This window comes from Numida meleagris, chromosome 17, assembly GCF_002078875.1.
Source record: "Numida meleagris isolate 19003 breed g44 Domestic line chromosome 17, NumMel1.0, whole genome shotgun sequence".
NCBI classification, from domain to species: domain Eukaryota; kingdom Metazoa; phylum Chordata; class Aves; order Galliformes; family Numididae; genus Numida; species Numida meleagris.
In genome coordinates this window covers 5,495,634-5,512,157 of record NC_034425.1, presented here as the reverse complement: position 1 = coordinate 5,512,157, position 16,524 = coordinate 5,495,634, and the positions used below count along the sequence as shown (strand labels likewise).

At 60.6% G+C, this 16,524-nt stretch overlaps 1 protein-coding gene across 4 annotated transcripts in view; it reads right to left on the bottom strand.

Annotated features, from left to right (window-relative positions):
* Window positions 1-16,524, bottom strand: part of SDK2 (sidekick cell adhesion molecule 2) — a 41,597-nt gene that overhangs the window by 11,419 nt on the left and 13,654 nt on the right. For 3 of the 4 annotated variants that reach the window (XM_021415102.1, XM_021415103.1, XM_021415104.1), the window contains exons 2-18: window positions 14,251-14,410; window positions 6,750-6,856; window positions 5,923-6,070; window positions 4,528-4,661; window positions 3,485-3,596; window positions 3,161-3,351; window positions 2,980-3,063; window positions 2,710-2,904; window positions 2,455-2,571; window positions 2,115-2,282; window positions 1,796-1,898; window positions 1,455-1,631; window positions 1,240-1,376; window positions 874-1,021; window positions 662-802; window positions 403-584; window positions 41-156 (exon numbers count right to left, since the gene is read on the bottom strand). In XM_021415102.1, coding sequence (XP_021270777.1) covers window positions 41-156; window positions 403-584; window positions 662-802; window positions 874-1,021; window positions 1,240-1,376; window positions 1,455-1,631; window positions 1,796-1,898; window positions 2,115-2,282; window positions 2,455-2,571; window positions 2,710-2,904; window positions 2,980-3,063; window positions 3,161-3,351; window positions 3,485-3,596; window positions 4,528-4,661; window positions 5,923-6,070; window positions 6,750-6,856; window positions 14,251-14,410 — 2,420 coding nt within the window. Of the gene's footprint in view, window positions 1-40; window positions 157-402; window positions 585-661; window positions 803-873; window positions 1,022-1,239; window positions 1,377-1,454; window positions 1,632-1,795; window positions 1,899-2,114; window positions 2,283-2,454; window positions 2,572-2,709; window positions 2,905-2,979; window positions 3,064-3,160; window positions 3,352-3,484; window positions 3,597-4,527; window positions 4,662-5,922; window positions 6,071-6,749; window positions 6,857-14,250; window positions 14,411-16,524 lie in introns of those variants that run through there. The other variant, XM_021415106.1, reaches the window with a different exon arrangement.

The following is a 16,524-nucleotide window of genomic DNA, read 5'->3' as shown; positions in this document are numbered from 1 at the left end:
GCCGCACGCTTTTTGGGGAGCCCCGCAAATGACCCCTCACCTTGTAGCCCTGGTTGATGCCATTGATGAACTGAGGGCTGGGGGGGTTCCAGGTGAAGCGGATGGTGGTGGAGTTGGTGGCCTCGGTCTGCACGTTCCCCGGGGGCACGGTTGGGACTGTCGGGATGGAGGGCAGGCTGGCAGCAGCTCTGGCTCTGCTGGGTATCCTCCCTCGGCATAGGGACCACAGGCACCCAGGACTGTCCCATCTTGGGGCCATGCCCACACCATCCCCGTGTTCATCCCTGCTACCCCCTACCCATGCTCCTGAAGCCCATCCCCATCACTCCCACGGCACGGCAGGGCCAGCCAAGCCCCCACCCCACTGGGGTGGATCACCAAGCCCTGCCCATCCCTGCCTACCTCCCTGCAGCGTCCACTCGGTCACCTTCATGCTGTACACCCCCAGGCCAGCGCTGTTGTACGCCGCCACCTCGATCTCGTAGTTGGTCCAGATAATGAGGTCCTCCAGGAGCAGGTTGTTGACATCGGCGTTGGTGATGTTCTTGAACTGGTAGCCCACAGGCAGCCCGGCCAGGCAGTACCTGGGGACCCGCTGCCATCAGCGCTGCACCCCAGGACAGCGGGGACAGGGTGCCCACACTCCCCCACGGGCGCCTACCGGATGATGTAGCCCTTGAGGACACCGTTCTGGTGGCTCTCAGGGGGCGGCTGCCACTGGATCATGATGGACTGGTTGGTGCGGCCGCTGGCAATGACGTTCTGGGGGGGTGCAGAGGGCGGCTCCTCGGGCAGGGACACTCTGAGGGGCACCAGGTGAGGGTAAGCGCTCACCCCACTCGCAGACATGTGCCCCCTCCCGCTGCCACTCACCTCTCCGTGTCCTTGCTGAACTGGCTCCTGCCCACGTCGTTGACAGCACACAGGCGGAACTGGTAGGAGCGGGCAGGCACCAACCCCCGCACCACCACCCACGTCAGCTCAGGGTCGACGCTGGCCAGCAGCACGGTCCAGGGCGCATCTGTGGGGAGAACATGGTGAGCAGGTGGAGGACCCAGCCCACAGTGTTCCTGCATCCCCTGCCCACTGGCTGAGCAGCCCCATGGTCCTCGAACTCCACGCAGCATCCCCTTTCCATCCCAGTGTGATGACAGAGACCAGGCTTCACCCCACATCACCAGACAGAGCCGCCACCACGGGAACAACCCCAGGGTCTGGGAGGTGGGCACAGCCCCTTACTGTTCTCGGAGACCTCCACGAGGTAACGCAGCAGGGGGCTGTTGCCATCAAAGGGCTTGGCCCAGGTCAAGTTGATGGCCCGCTTCTCCAGGGGGCTCAGGACGGCCACAGGGCTCTCAGGGGCATGGGGGAGCTGCCTGGACGGGGCGGGGGAAATGGTGGTTAGGGTTGGGAGCACAGCAGGGCACGCGGTGCCCACGGGGTGGGGGTCTCACCGGACGCGGAGGTGGGCGCTGCGTGAGTCATTGCCGCCGGCCGAGAGCACCTTGCAGGTGTAGGTGCCGATGTCCCCCGACCAGGTCTGGGAGATGTGCAGCGTGCCCGCCTCATCCAGCCGCAGCCGGGGGCCGCTCTCCGTGCCCAGCGGTGCCCCGTCCTTCTCCCAGATGTACCTGTGCCAGGTGGGAAATCAGTGGGGTCCTGGCACCCTGCACCCCCCCCCGGCAGGGGGGACCCGGTGCTGGGATCCCTGTGCGCACGGCACCAGGTGGCACTGCAGGACCACCGAGCGCCAGCACCGAGCACATCCCACTCCCACCTTGCCCCCGGCCCCCACCTGACATCCACACTGGGGTCGTGGGTGACGCCGCAGCTCATGGAGGCCTTGGTGCCCTTGATGACACTCTGGTCCTGAGGGGGGTCGGTGATGCGCGTCCGTGCTGCGGGGGGGACAGGATGAGGGAACAGCACTGCCTGGGGGGCTGCAGGGCATTGGTGCAGGGGGAGAGCCACCCGGCTACTGGGACTGAGGACAGTGTCACAGGTGGCCACGTGGGTGCAGGTCTTAGCACCCCTCCAAGCCGAGCAGCCACATGTTAGTGCCCACCCCTGGCACCGCACCCAGCAGGGTCTGTCCTGCAGCGCGGGCACCTTACCCCAGACCACCAGGTCGGCGGAGGCTTCATCCACGCCGCGGGAGTTGGTGGCCAGGCAGGTGTAGGTGCCGGCATCGGCCAGATGCGCGGGGCTGACGAGCAGGCTGCCCGACTCCAGCAGGGTGAAGCGCGGGAGCTGCACCGAGCCGCTGGCCAGGATCCGCTCCCCTGGGGGACACCAGGGGGGTCCGTCACCCACAGCCGTCAGCCAAGCCTGGTGGCCACATGCTCAGGGACCAAACCAGGAGGAAGGAGGAAGGTTTGGCCAAGCCCTGTGCAACGAGCTTGCCAAGAACCCCTGGGCCATGCAGGCAGGACAGCGTGCCCCCAGCCCCTGTACCTTTCTGCCAGGTGATGGCCGGGCGTGGAGCCCCCGAGGTCTCACAGTTGAGGATGACAGACATGCCATCGATCACCGTGCTGTCCTGGGGACCCCTGGTGATGTTGGGGGCAATGCCTGTGGAGCGGAGAAATGCACAGACACCCCTGAAGCCCTTCCCAGTGCTTAGTCTTGGCACGGGGGTCTATCCCTGCCTGGGGGGTCCCATCCCACGCAGGGCACCCTGGGCTCCGGGACAGTGGGGCTGACACCTACTGGTCACAGCCAGGTACGTGGTGGTCTGCACCTCTCCAGCTGCGTTGCGGGCGAAGCACTGGAACATGCCAGTGTCGTCGGGGAGCAGCCCGCTGATCTGCAGGCTGCCATCTGCCAGCAGCTGGAAGCGGGACAGCTGCTCCGGGTGGATGAGGGACGCGTCCTTGTACCAGGCCATGTCGGGAGGCGGCACGCCTGCAAGGACCAGGCTGTGTCAGGCATGGGGTCACGGTAGGTGCGAGACCATGACAGGCACAGGGTGCAGTTCACCTTTGGCTTGGCACGGGATGGCCACCACCTTCTCCATCTCGGCCGTGATGTGCCTCTCCGGCTCCTTGACAAACTGCGGGGGCTCTGCAAAGGGAAACAGGCAGTGAGGACTGGGATCCTCCGCACCCATCCCGGGGGCCGAGCCCGGCCCCAACTCATCGCATGCACGGCAGTGCCTCACCTAGCACGGACAGGTAGGCACCCTCAGCCACAGCGGGCACACTGCTGCTGCGCAGCACGGCCTCGCACTCATAGTAGCCGCTGTCGGCCAACGTGGGGTTGAGGATGGTGAGCCGGCGGCTGTAGTCGCTGATGCCGCTGGAGAGGGGCACGCCGTCCTTCTTCCAGATGATGTGCAGCTTGATGAGCGGCCTAGGGGAAGCAGGAGGATGCCATGAGCCATTCCCCATGAGCCCCACTCTTCCTTCTACCCCACGGGACGCCTCGTCCCTGGGTGAGCAGAGCTGAGGTCCCCCAACCCCATCCCATCCCCACTGCTGCTCACCTGGCGTTGGCCACGCACTCCATGGTCACCTCCGAGGTCCCGGCCACCACACTGGTGTTCCTGGGTGGGACAATGATGGTGGGTGCGATGGGATCGGCGGGGCCACCCACGTCTGGGGAGAAGCAGGCCAGAGCGACAACCATCAGCACCCGCCCTCCATGTGCCATGGGGGGGGCAGGAACTGCAGGGCTCTGCTCTCCCGCAGCACACCCAGCCCATCACCTGGGATGTGTGGGAGTTTCTCAGCTCCCCATTCATCCCCCCCTTCCATAGGATCCTGTGAAACCCCACAGCCTCCACCCCATACAGCAGCTCCTGCGCGGCACCAGCTGGCAGGGAAGGAGGAGAAGGGAGTATATAAAGCAAAATAATTGCAACAATAAAAAACCCTCATGTAGACGCTGTAAAAATGTGATCGGCGTGAAAGCTGCTGATATAGCTGAATCCATAAACATGGGCTCTAAGTTGTTTATTACGCACCGGGATGCCAAGGTACGGAGCGGCTGATTAATGGGGCAGGAGGGAAAGGGGGACAGGCACAGCCCTGTGCAGGAAGGCATAACAGCAGCCACGGAGAGAACAGCAGGAGCTGGGATAAGAGGACCGGTGCCACTTTGGGACGTATTCCTTAGGATGGGGTCATCACCCAGACAAGCACCAGGGGAGGGGACATGAGGGACAGGAGCACACGGTTCTCCTATAGATCGAGGCTGATTGAGGGCAGCATAGACCAAGAGTGGTCCTAGGCCAGCACAGGGGCAACAGCAGGGCAGCAAAGGGGCTGCATGGCACCATCCTGACCCGGATCCATCCCAGCACCTATGGGCACCCCGGCAGCACCACAATTGTGATGGCACAGGGACAGGCGGCTCTGCCGGTGCTACAATTAACGCTCGCCGGCATCTGCAGCACGGCCCAAAGTGCCTAAATAAATTTGGAGGCAGCCAAACCGTTAAGTCAGCAGAAACGGAGCCTCCAAAGAGATTTACTGCAAATTAAAGGTGGGTGGCAGCCAGGCGGCGCCGGGGGAGCGGGGCACTCACTGGCCACGGTGAGCGTGATGGGCTGGCTGGTCTTGTTGTCTCCGTTCTTGTCGTTCACCGCCTGCACGTAGTAACGTCCCGCGTCCGGGGCCACCGTGGAGAGGATGACGAGGGTGTTCTCCAGCGTGATGGCTCTGTGGGGTGAGCATGGCACAGGGATGTGTCAGGACCCCCGTTCGCCCACCCCATGGGAAGAGATGGGATGGGACCATCCTGAACCCAATGGGGACACAACTGATGTGTCGGGACCCTCATTCCCCCACCCCACGGGTATGGATGGGATCGGACCATCCCGACCCCAAATATGTGCCCACTGTGTGGGGAGAGCATAGCTCAGCCGCTGACCCCATAAATGTGCCAGGGCCATGCCAGGACCGAGCCCCACACTGCCCACCCACAGCATCCACGGAGCACAGTGGATAGTGCAGATTAATAGGGCCCGGTTTATTTATTTATTTATTCCTACGGAACGATCTAATCTGCTGGAAACATAAAACGGTTTGGGGGGAAATATATTTTACCATTAAATATGAGATAAAGGAGTTTTATCTCCTCAATCCTGCTTTGCAAATAGAAAAGAGACCGGTTCAATTCCTGCATAATGTGGGTTACAAATTCAATTCCCGCACGCCGCGCTGCCAGCGATGGGCTCAGCGTGCGGCCCCATAGGGACACCCAGCACGCGCCGTGCCCGCTCCTCCACGCCGGCTGCTGCCCCAGCACGTGCTGAGCCCCCCCCCCCCCAAAGGCTATTTTCTTTTTTTTTTTTGTTAAATTTATTTCCCTGATGACAAACAGTCACCAAGTCCCTCCCTGGGTTTTAGTGCAACAATCTCAAGACATCTGTTAAACATCCTCACTGCTGGTTGAACAAGGACGGCGGCAGCCAGGGGAAATGGAGCATCTCTGGATGCTGGGGGGAAGCTGAGGGGATACTGGGATATACTGGGATATACCGGGATGGGGGGGGTACTAGAGAGGTACTGGGAGACTACTGGGAAGATACAGGGGAGATACTGGGAGAGTACTGGGGAGATACTGGAAGGACACTGGGGAGGTACTGGGAAGAGGTAGGGAAGATACCAGGGAGATACTGGAAGAGTACAGGGAAGACACAGGAAAGATACTGGGAGGGTACTGGGAAGACATAGGGGAGATACTGAGGGGCTACTGGGAGAGTACAGGGGAGATATTGAGGGGTCACTGGGGAGATACTGGGGTATACTGGGGGGGAGTACTGGGGAGGTACTGGGAGAGTACTGGGAAGATATTGGGAACATTCTGGGTGAGTAAAGGTGAGAATACTGGGGAGATACTAGGAAAGTACTGGGAGAGTACTGGGGAGATATTGAGGGGACACTGGGGAGGTACTGGGGTACACTGGCAGGTACTCACATGCGGCTGCTGGGGGAGATCTTGCGTCCATCACGGAACCAGGTGACCTGGGGCTGGGGGAAGCTGGCGATGCGGGGTGCCCGGATGACGGCCGCCTCCCCGTGGGACACGCTCTGCTGCGTCTCGCTGTCCTCAAAGCTCCCCATGTCTGCAGAAAGAGCGGCGTCAGGGAGCAGCAGTGTGGGGACCCAGCAGGATCCGTCCCCAGCAGGGAGCAGGCTGGAGGCGACAGGGATGGGCTCCCCCCAAGGATGCAATAGGGCCACGCTGGGCTCTGCTCTCCCCTCATCCCAAGTCTCATCCTTGCAAGACCCGGAGCTGATTAACCCCATCACCCACAGGGACCCCGCTGTGGGTGCAGCAAGGAGGGCTTAGCCCTGGCACTGCTCGCCAATCCCTGCAGGGAGAAGCAAAGCACGACCTTGGCTCCATGCACGTGGCTGTGGGAGCGCTGCCCTGCACAGCTGAGAAAAGAAGCAGCGAAGCAGGGTGCACTGAGGATGGGAAGTGGGGGGATTTTTATTGACTTCCCTTAATTGCTGTAATTAAAAACATGTAAAGAATCTCTTTTTAACGACTTTGCCATTATCATCAGTTGTTAGCGCAGCTGCCTTATTAATTTCCCATTAGCTCCCTGATTTGTCGTTGCTCCTCGGGAAGGGGTTGATGAGGATAGGACTGGGGACATCCCGCAGGGAAGGGACAGCAAAAAGGGGACACAGAGCCACCAGCTCCAGCACCCAATAACCCCCCCAGTGCAGCCCCTCCTGGTCCCACCCCTCCCAGCTCAGGGCTGCTCAGGGTGCCATCCCATGGCTGTCACTTACAGGCCACCTGCACCTCGGTCTGGCGCTGCAGCAGGGCTCCCATCCGGTTGCGGACGATGCAGCGGTAGAACCCGGCGTGCGTGCGGTCCAGAGAGGTGATCATGTACCTACAGGAGAGGGGGGCACTCAGCACACAGCCCCCAGGACAGGCTGCAGGTCCCAAGGCAGCACTGTGTTTGCTGCACCAGGTGCTGGCCCTTTCCCCAAGAAGCAGCTGCTGGAGATGTGGGTGTGCAATGTGCACCCTAACTCTAACCCATTTCCCCAGGATGCTCACAGCCGTGCTGCCAAGCACACTACCATGCTCCTTCCTGGTCCATCCCCCTCCTACCTGCATGGTTTGGAGCCATAAAAGCAGAGACTCAGCCTGGGACCTGCAGATGGTGCTACCTCCTCCACAAAACCAACCCAGGGACACTTTGCCTGGGATGCCAGCCCCCACACACAGGGCATCCTCATCAGGGCACAGATACTGGACACTGGGGCTGTCCTGGGGGGTCTGAGCATCCCAGCTGTCCAAAGCCCCTCCCCAGCCCCATATGCACCCAGAGTCTGAGCATCACTCTAGGGCTGAGTCACCTTATCAGTCCCGGTGCCCTCGTGGCTGCTCTTATCAGCCACCAGAGCTGCAAGCTGATAAGCAGATAAAGGGAATAACCACGTCTCCACTTGTCCGCCACCACCCAGTATCACCCCCCTGTCACCAGACCTTCATGGGTCATTCCCAGTCCCTGGGGTGGATACCCCCATCTGCTCCACACCCCCCAGAATGGGCTGCAGCTCCCCCGGCCTCACAGGCAGCAGCCCCGTGGGGGACAGCTCTGCATCGCTGCTTCCAGAACAGGAAGGGCTCTGAGATAAAGTGGAGAGGGAATAAATAAGAAAGCTCCAACCCTCCTCGCCCGAAATCCAATCTTGCATTAAAGAACGCCGCCGGCTGCTGCAGCAGAGCTTTGTTTGTTCTTTTGATAACAGAGCGTAAATTAAACTTTCATAAGGCACGAGGAGCACGTCCCCTCTGCTGGGGATCTCCTGGTGTGGGAGCTGGGATGGGGATGGGGGCTGCCCCTGAGCCAGGCTAGGTGCTCAGCCCCTGCCCCATGTGCATCCACAGCTCTGGGAGCTGTGGGCTCTGGGGTCCAGCTCCAGGCTGCCTCAGGGATGCGCTATGGAGCAGGGCTGGGCTGGGTTTGCATCCAGAGATATTGCCCATGGGATCTTGAGTGTGGAATGGGAGACGTGGGCATCCAGAGGTGAACCTGCTGGGAAGAGCCATGTCCCCACTGCCAGGAACGGTGGCGGTGGGAGCCCCACCACAGCACAGTGCTGCCACCCATACAGGCATGGACAGGGCAGGATCTGAAGGGTCTGGATTTGGAGGAGTCTCATCTTCCCATGAAAAGCGGACCTGAGGTTTGGGGGTCACGCAGCTCCAGTGAAGGGCACACTGCGTGCCAGGGACTGCCCGTCCCCACCCAGGAGGGAGGATGCCCTTTGGGAACGAGTCCTTGAGTGTCACGGCTGATATTTAAAACGATCCCTGCGGGCTTTAAATAAGATATTTCAATTCCAGGGAGCTGTCAGGAACGGATGCGGACACCAGAAATAATGGGCGCGCTCTCCTTGCGTTGTCCTCGTCCATAAATCACACGCACGCGCCGCGACTCCTAACCACGCGCGTGGACAGACGGACAGACCAGACAGACAGACAGACAGACAGCAGCCGATACCCACGCGCAGCCCCACACGTGGAACCCCCCAGGCCCTCCCACCACACCCCCTCCACGCATGGAGCACCCCCCGAAGTGACACGTCCTCTCTGCAGCACCACGTCCCCCCAACAGGCGCGGGGAGGCTTCTCCCCCACGAGTCCAATTAGCAAAGGCCTGGCCCCGTGCTGCTGGAGCTGGAGGAGCTATTACGGCGACGAGCTTTGCACACACCTAAGCGGATGAAAATAGCCCAGAGAAAGGAAATCAATTACCGGGCGCAGTCTGGCCTGCAGTTATTAAGCAACGCGAGCGGAGACTTTGTTCTCTGCCACTTGGCTTCTGCAGAGCCTCCATCCCACATCGCTCCGATGCAATTTCCATCAGCGTGGCCACAGGAGGTCAGGGACTGAATTTGTGCTGCTCACGGGGTGGGGAGGCGAAGGGTGAGATGCACAGCCCCCCTGGTTCGAGCTGGGGGGCTGCAGCTCCCAAAAGCCAACCCGACCCGGTTGCTTTGCCCACAGGCGCGTGCTGCACGGGTTCAGGCTGGGACAGAGGTCCTGCCCTGCTCCTGGAGCATCCCTGGCTGCTGACGCCTCTGTTTCAGTGTTTGTTTGTTTTGCTTTTAAGGACAGAGGTTGACAGGGCATCGTGCATTGGGAAAAGCGCTTCTGAAGCAAGGAATGACCCACGCATCAAAACATGCCGAGATGGCAAACAGCCACGGTCTCCAGGCTCGGTCAGGAGGTGGCTCTGCCACGCTCGCACCGGGGGCCCTGAAGCCACACGCCAGGGGACCACGGCTCCGCAGAGCTGCCAGCAGCAGCAGAAGGCTGGGGCAGACGGATGGGCTCACATCAGAAACCAAGTCCTCTCCATCCATCTCTGCAACCCGGAGGTGCCTGCCCCATGGAAAGCTTCCCAACCCCCGCAGGGCTCCAGCCAGAACAAGAGCTGCGAACACCCTAACCCCAAACCCTAAGAACAGGGACATCACACCCACGCGCTACAGAGGGGATGCCACTGAGCACCCCGAAGGAAAAGCAGCCCCAAGGACACCCCCCCACACACACACACTTCCCATGGGTGCCTGCGTAGGGACCCCAGCCCCATGTCCCACAGGAGCACTGCTCTGCCCACGTGGCACAGCACCGAGACCAGCCACAGCCCCTCTCATCCACAACCCCAGCAAGGCACTGGCAGCACCAACACCACCACAGGCACAGAGACTCAAAACGCTTCCTGCTCTGCTCCCTGGCACCCTGCCTTGTTATTGTAGGGTCGTTAACGGTGCCCCCGCACCCCGGCACAGCACTGCCCCAGCCCTGGCTGATGCTCGCGCCTCTATTATTGTAGGGCTGCTGAGAAGCGTGGGGCTGACGCTGCAGAATTATTATTAGATTGAGGGGGTGGAGAGGGGCCGGGAAAAGCACCAGCCAAAGGATTTGATCCATCAAATCTAAAGCCAGAAGAGTGCAGAAATCTGCGTGGTTCCTCCAATGCAGCACAGTAACAGCAACAGCTGGATCAGATTTTGGATAGAAGCGCACTGGCACGGCCCCCTTTGATTAATATCCTGTATAACGACTAATTAATTCTAGAGGGGACACACATTTGAATAGTTGCTGTGTGATAATGAAATGTCAAGTGAGCATTAAACACACTTAGCAGAGGTTTAACGACTCCCAGCACCGGAGCCATGTGTGCCCCAGCACCTTGCCCTGCGCCGGGCTCCCGCTCAATATGGCTTAAATACGCCCCCTGGTATTTCATCAGCCCCCATTAAGCGTGTTATTGAATCTCAATTAGCTCCTGATCGGAGAGGGCTCTGTTTGGACACACGTGGCCGGAGCCGTCGCCTCACTGCACGCCAAAAGGGATTTCCTTTGGGGCAAGGGAATTGCGAGGGCACCATGAATCTCTGCTCCCATCGGCCCTGCTGAAACCATGAGCCAATTAACAAGGAGGCCTTGCACCCCGGGGGGCTCCAGCAAAGCCCCCCCACGCTGCCCTTACCCACTCCGGAATGCCGCACTGTGCTGTGCCACTCCACGCCAAGCAGGAGCGATGCAAAGCAGCCCCAACACACAGCAGGGCAGAGCACCCACTTAGCCTGCCTGCAACCTCCCCCCTCTGCTCATCAGCTCTTGTTAATTATATTAATGAATGGCAATTAGCGCCCCAGGCTGCGCTTCACACCTGGGCTGGCACAGAGCTCACCCAGCAGCCAGGGAGATGCTCCCTGTGGGCAGGGTCACAGCAATGGGGGGGACCAGGGGTAGAGTGCCCTGCGTGCCCACAGGCTGTGTCTTTGGGGGGGGGAGGGGGTCCTGGCTCTATCTTTTACAAAAACTGGGGACAAAGTATATTTTCCAAATAACTGGGAGCCTCTGAAGGCTGTAATGGCTGGCAGTGTGCTGGGTTTGCTGCACACTGCACTCCCTGCATCCCTGGGGGACACGCACCCCAATGCCCCTCCCCCAACCCAGCAAAGGGTCAGAGCAGCCCCCAGTCTGTCCCTCCTGGGTCAGCCCTCGCCATGCAAACCAACCCAGAGCTCGTGGGGGGGATCCTGGCAAGGGGACTTGGGGCTGCGCTTTGCCCAAGGGGAGCGCTGGGAGGAGCGGTGGTGCAGATGTTGTTTTGCTGGAGAAGCGAGGTGAGCAGCACAGTGCTGAGGCTGGCATGTGTCAGAGCTGGGTTTTTGCTTTCCTGGGCTCTGAGCTCCTGGCAAAGGGTTCTGGGCTCAGCTCCGGAGCTGCCGGGCTCCTCATGGGCATGGATGGATGTGGGGAGAGGAAAGAGGGCTGACTGAGCACATAGGAGATGCTTCTCCATGGATGGGAGTCTGTCCAGGGGTAATCTATGTGTAAGGCAATTTCCGAAGGCAGCAGGACTCGATGCAGTCCTTAATAGGACGATCTCATGTGATGAATTACCAGACCTAACTAATCTGCATGTTAAATTTCTGCTGTGAGAAATAAATATCCTCAATTCACCAGAGAAACGCTTTCCTTCGGAGGATTTCATTAAAGGCATCGAGCTGCCTGATTTGCATGTTATGATTCCTGGTACGAGAAGAAGTCAGGCTGCAGAGAGAGCTCACGGGAGAGCCCGGCACCGGCGCAATGGTGCGAAGCAGAGATGGCCCTGGAGAGCACAGTGCTGGCGTGCCAGGGCACAGGAGCAGAGCACAGGGGATGGACTCACTGCGGGGTGCCCAGAGATCGGGGTCCCACGGGAGAGCCCCCCCCACGCATCCCACGGATGGAGGATGGAAGTGGGGAAGGCGCTGCTGCTCTCCAGTCCCCAACGATGCTCCCAAGGTGGGACGGCTCTGTGCATGCACGCTGTCCCCTGGGGGTGCTCCCGATGGGGACACGGCTCCGCCTGCACGTGGGGTCAGGAGGGTCCCCAGCCTCCCTGCAGCCCCCAGGGATATTCCCACGGGGGATGGCTCTGTGTGTGCAGAGCCCCTGGTTCCTTGTGGTCCCCTCTCGCCTGTGGTTCCCCAGGGATGTTCCTGAGGAAACAGCTCCGTGCACACACAGAACCAGCCTGGCTCCCACCACCCTGCAGTCCCCAACTGCTTGCAGTCCCCAGAGAGGCTCCCAAGAGGGGACGGCTCCATGCACACATGGTCCCCAGGGATGCTCCCAAGTGAGGGATGGCTCCATGCATGCACAGAGCCAGCCTGGTCCCAGATCCCTCGTGCTCCCACGGGATTCTGCTCAGCAGGATGGCTCCGCCTGCATGCAGAGGGATGTCCTTGTCCCTTGCTGGCCCAGCACCAGGGACCTGCAGAACCCATTCCCCACCTGCCCTTCACCGCACGCCAACGAGTCGCTCCCGTCGCAAGCTGGCGGCTGAATTGCTGCGGGAAGGAAAGGGCAGTTGCTATGGAAACACGCTGCCAAATTGGGAGAGAGCAGCTCCTCGCCTTACAACGTGGGAGCGAGCTCGTCCAGGCGAGCAGACCGACAGGGGCAGCTCACGGAGCAGAGAGGGTACGAGCCCAGCTCCTGGGAAAATGGCTAGATGGGGTAACATGGGAAAACGTGTAAAAGGCAGAGGGCTGGGAGCAGCCGGAGGTGCAGCTGGGAGGCACTGCTGCAGGATGGGATGTGGGGAGGAACAGGGAGGATGCTGAGGCTGAAGGCTCAATGACAAGCTGCCCTGGCCAGGAAGGGTGGCTCACTGGGCAAGTGGCCCTGCTGACAAGAGGGTGTGAGCTGTTATGGGCACTGGGGACATCCCTGCTGCTCACAGAGCGGGGACACGTGGGGTGCGCGCCAGTCCCATGCAAGGTGTTAGCTGCACCCCACACCACCAAGGTACCCACAGCTCCAGCATCCCTTCTGCACTCCCAGCCATCAGCCCCAGCTCTCCCCTCTCCAAGGATTACTCTGTTTCTAAACTCGTTAACTTTTAATTACCACCTTCCCACTGCCTGAGCAGGCTGGCTCTGCGCCACCTACATCTCTATTAAAATTCAATTTATGCCCATCATAACTAATTTTGGTCCTTTGCCTTCCTCACCAGCAGCCTTCAATTGCAGACAAGGCATCCACAGTCTCCTCTCGACACACGAAATCCCCGCAGAGAGCCGGGGACGGGCAGCGCACACCGCGCCGAGTTAAGCTGATGCCGGCAGGTTGCGTCCCCGCCACGGCGCAGCCGGGTGAGAGCCAGGCAGTGATTTGCATAGAGCCCGTTTGCCTCATTAGCTGCAGCTCGGCAGCTCGGTTTGTTTGGGTTTTCCTCGTGTGTTTGCTTGTTTTCTCGCTCCCTTCCTTAATCCTTTCTGGCTGCGAGCTGTAGCTGGAGGCAAAGGGCTCAGGGGATGGCAGTCACCTTGACCAGGGGACCAGGGGATGCAGGGTCTGGGCCATCCCAGGGCAATGTGGGGACATGGGCACATTCTGAGGCAGCTCCCTGCATGGGGTCTACACCTCCATCGCCCCACTCCCACAACCCCACTGAGCCCTGTAACACTTTGCATCACTCCCACTGGGCTGCTGACATCATGGGGCTCAGCAGGGTGAAGGACAAGGGACATGCCCACGGTGCCACGGGGCACCCAGCATCAGCGTGAGCACCCATGGGAGTCAGGCCAGGTATTGTGGCATCGCCAAGCTGCAGCCACTGGACTCAGTGGGGGGCACCCCTGGGGCCCCCAGGCCCCACAGCCATCATAGCAATGGCTCCAGTGTGGCACCCAGCGCTGGGGAGGGGACATCACCCAGCCACATTGTCTGCATTCCTGGCATCCCGGAGCAGCCCTGCGTTGCTACAGCAACACGAAGCCTTCGGATTCAACGCCTTTAAATGGGGAATGGCTTGTCTCGGGCTGAATTATTGATTAAAACAGAGAGGATGACACACACTCAGCAGAGACAGTGAGAGGTGCCCGGCACGATTTCAAGGCGAACCTGACGTGGGCTGCGGTGCAGGGCTGGCAGCAGGATCAGCCGGTGCGTGGGGCTGGATGGGGCAGGCGGGACATGATCTGTGCCCGGCGTTAATCCTGCGCTGCACAAATGCCTCCTCTCGATGTTGACCCGCTTAAATCCATGGCTCCGCTGCCGTTTGCTCTCCAAACAGAGCAGGCAGCACCCGGCATGCTAATCCATCGCTCCTGCCTCCGTGCTGCCCTTGTGCCACCAGCGCGTCCCCGTGCAGCAGCGATGGAGACCAGCACAGGGCAGTGATGAGCCCCACGCCCAAGACGGGGGTGGGACGGTCCCCACGCACACCCCCAGCCACGCGCATCCCCGGGGGGCACTCACCGGTACTCCAGGGAGAACTTGGTCAGCTCGCGGCTGTTGTGCAGCCACTTGAACTCCAGGGGCCAGCTGCCCTCTGCCATGCACGTCAGCACCAGGCGGTTCCCCTCCAGGTGGACCTGGCTGCGCACCGGCTCCGTCTTAAAATACGGGGACACGTCATCTATGGTGGGGGAGAGAGAAGGGAGAGGGGTGAGAGCTGCCCCACAGCACGCCGCCCCATAGCAGGGCAGCAGCAGGACCCTAACCCCTTTGTCTCAGGCGTAGGATTATTCCAGCAGCACTCAGCGATGGGGGGCCCCAGTTTGTGCCCCCGTCCCCCGTGTTCCTCCCCCAGCACAGCTCCCAGCCCAGAGACCCCTACACCTGGATGCTGCCCAGCCCAGCCACTTCCCGAGCGTATCGACACCAGCTTAGCCCATCTAGGGTTTGTCTAAGCTGCTTTCTTTGCTTTATTCCTGGCTGCCTTTGTAGCGCTTCAGAAGCACGGAGCTTTTAACTCGGGGGGGGACGGGGCGGAGGGGCTGGGAGCAGAGCAAGACATAAACACTTACTCGTCTCCTGTTTTATTTGCTAAGTAAAACTATAAATCGAAACACACAGCTCCATTTTCTGCTTAACAAATGGAGGCCCTTTTACTTCAAAGACACATTCATATTCCCCAGCAGCTTTCAAGTGCGCTTTCAATCACAGCTTCGGGTTTTTACTTCGGGGCCGGGCTCTGCTGCTCTGCTCTCGTGTGCACAAGCTGCTTTCCAGCCCGGGTGCTGCACACCGCAGCTGGCAGCACGGCAGCACCAGCCCCAGGGTGCCCAGGAGTGGGATGTGGGGCTCAGCCCACCACCCCTCAGGGGGGTTGGGGTCTGCAGGAGCTCAGAGGCACCCACACCCTACCATTGCTTTCTGGGGGCTTTCTCCTCCTTCATTTCACCCTCCTGTCTGCCCCTCACAGCAGTGCTCGTGTTGGTGGGGGCTGCCCCTTTCCCACCACCCGCTGGATGTGTATCAGGGCTGAACTCCACAGCAGCCCTGACCCTGCCCTGCATGCTGCAGGGGGCAGAGCCAGGCTCGCAGGGATGTCCATGTGCACCAGGGTGCGGGAGCTGCAGGGGGAGCATGTCCATGCAGGGTGCGCACCGCGCGTGCTCGGGGGTGCCCACATGTCCAGGTCAGCAGCAGAGAAGCTCAGCTCGCAGCACCAGGACCACGTTGGATGAGTTCATGTCAAGGATGGAGACCTCAGCATTACCGCAGCCCCCGGCCGCAGCTGAGATGTCAACTCCATTCCCAAACCAGCAAACAAACCACGGAGCAGAATGGGTGCAAAGCTCCCACTGCATCACTGCAGCTGTAGGACCACAGCGATAGGACCCAGCCTGCAGGCACAGCATGGCAACACCCAGCTGTGGGGCTGTGCTGCCACGCGCCCCCCTAGCCCCCACCAGCAGCACCCAGCTCTGGGCCGTGCCGTGCCGTGCCCAATGTGACAGCAGTGCCGAGCCCGGCGCAGCACAGTGCTCCCAATGCACCTTCCCCTTTCCCCTGGGCCGGCGTGCTGTTTGCATAGATCCTAATTTGATTTTAAGCAGCTAAGTCTCCTCTCGCTTTGAAGCACCCGAGCCATCTGTTCTGCATTAAAGGGTGAAAAGCGGCGCAGAGGAGGAGGCGGCTCCTAATTCCGCTATTGATCATGCGATCGTTATCCACCCACGAAGGTCAGCGCCGCTGCCTCGGACCGAGCCACGCGTCGCCCTGGTGCCCGCTGCATGACAAGGGCATCCGTGCCCACAGCGCCCACTGTGCCCTGGCACAGGGACCGGGGGCAGCAGGAGGAGCAGAAATTTCCTATGCTTGGGGGGTGGCGAAGTCCCAGCACGGGGCACGTGGGCACCCGCAGCCTCGACACCAGCACAGAGCTGGGACAGCGGTGCGCCAGTCCTAGGCTTGGTGGGAGCACTCCCAGGGTATGACAGCCACATCCCCCCGAACCGAAGGGTCATTACCGCTAATTCTGCCTCTCCCCCATCTGTTGTGACTGTTTACACACCACTTGCCAATTAGAGACTAATTAGTTGGTGCAGAAATTCATCACTTTCCAAACACAGGCATCAGCGAGAGGGAGAAGCGGCCCCGGGAACATCTGCACACATCTGCCGGCAGCGCGGGCAGGCTCAGCTCCCCGGGACCACCAGCATGGTGCCGTGCCATGCCATGCCATTCTGTGCCATGCCATGCCATGCCATGCCATGCCGTGCCGTGCCGTGCCGTGCCGTGCCA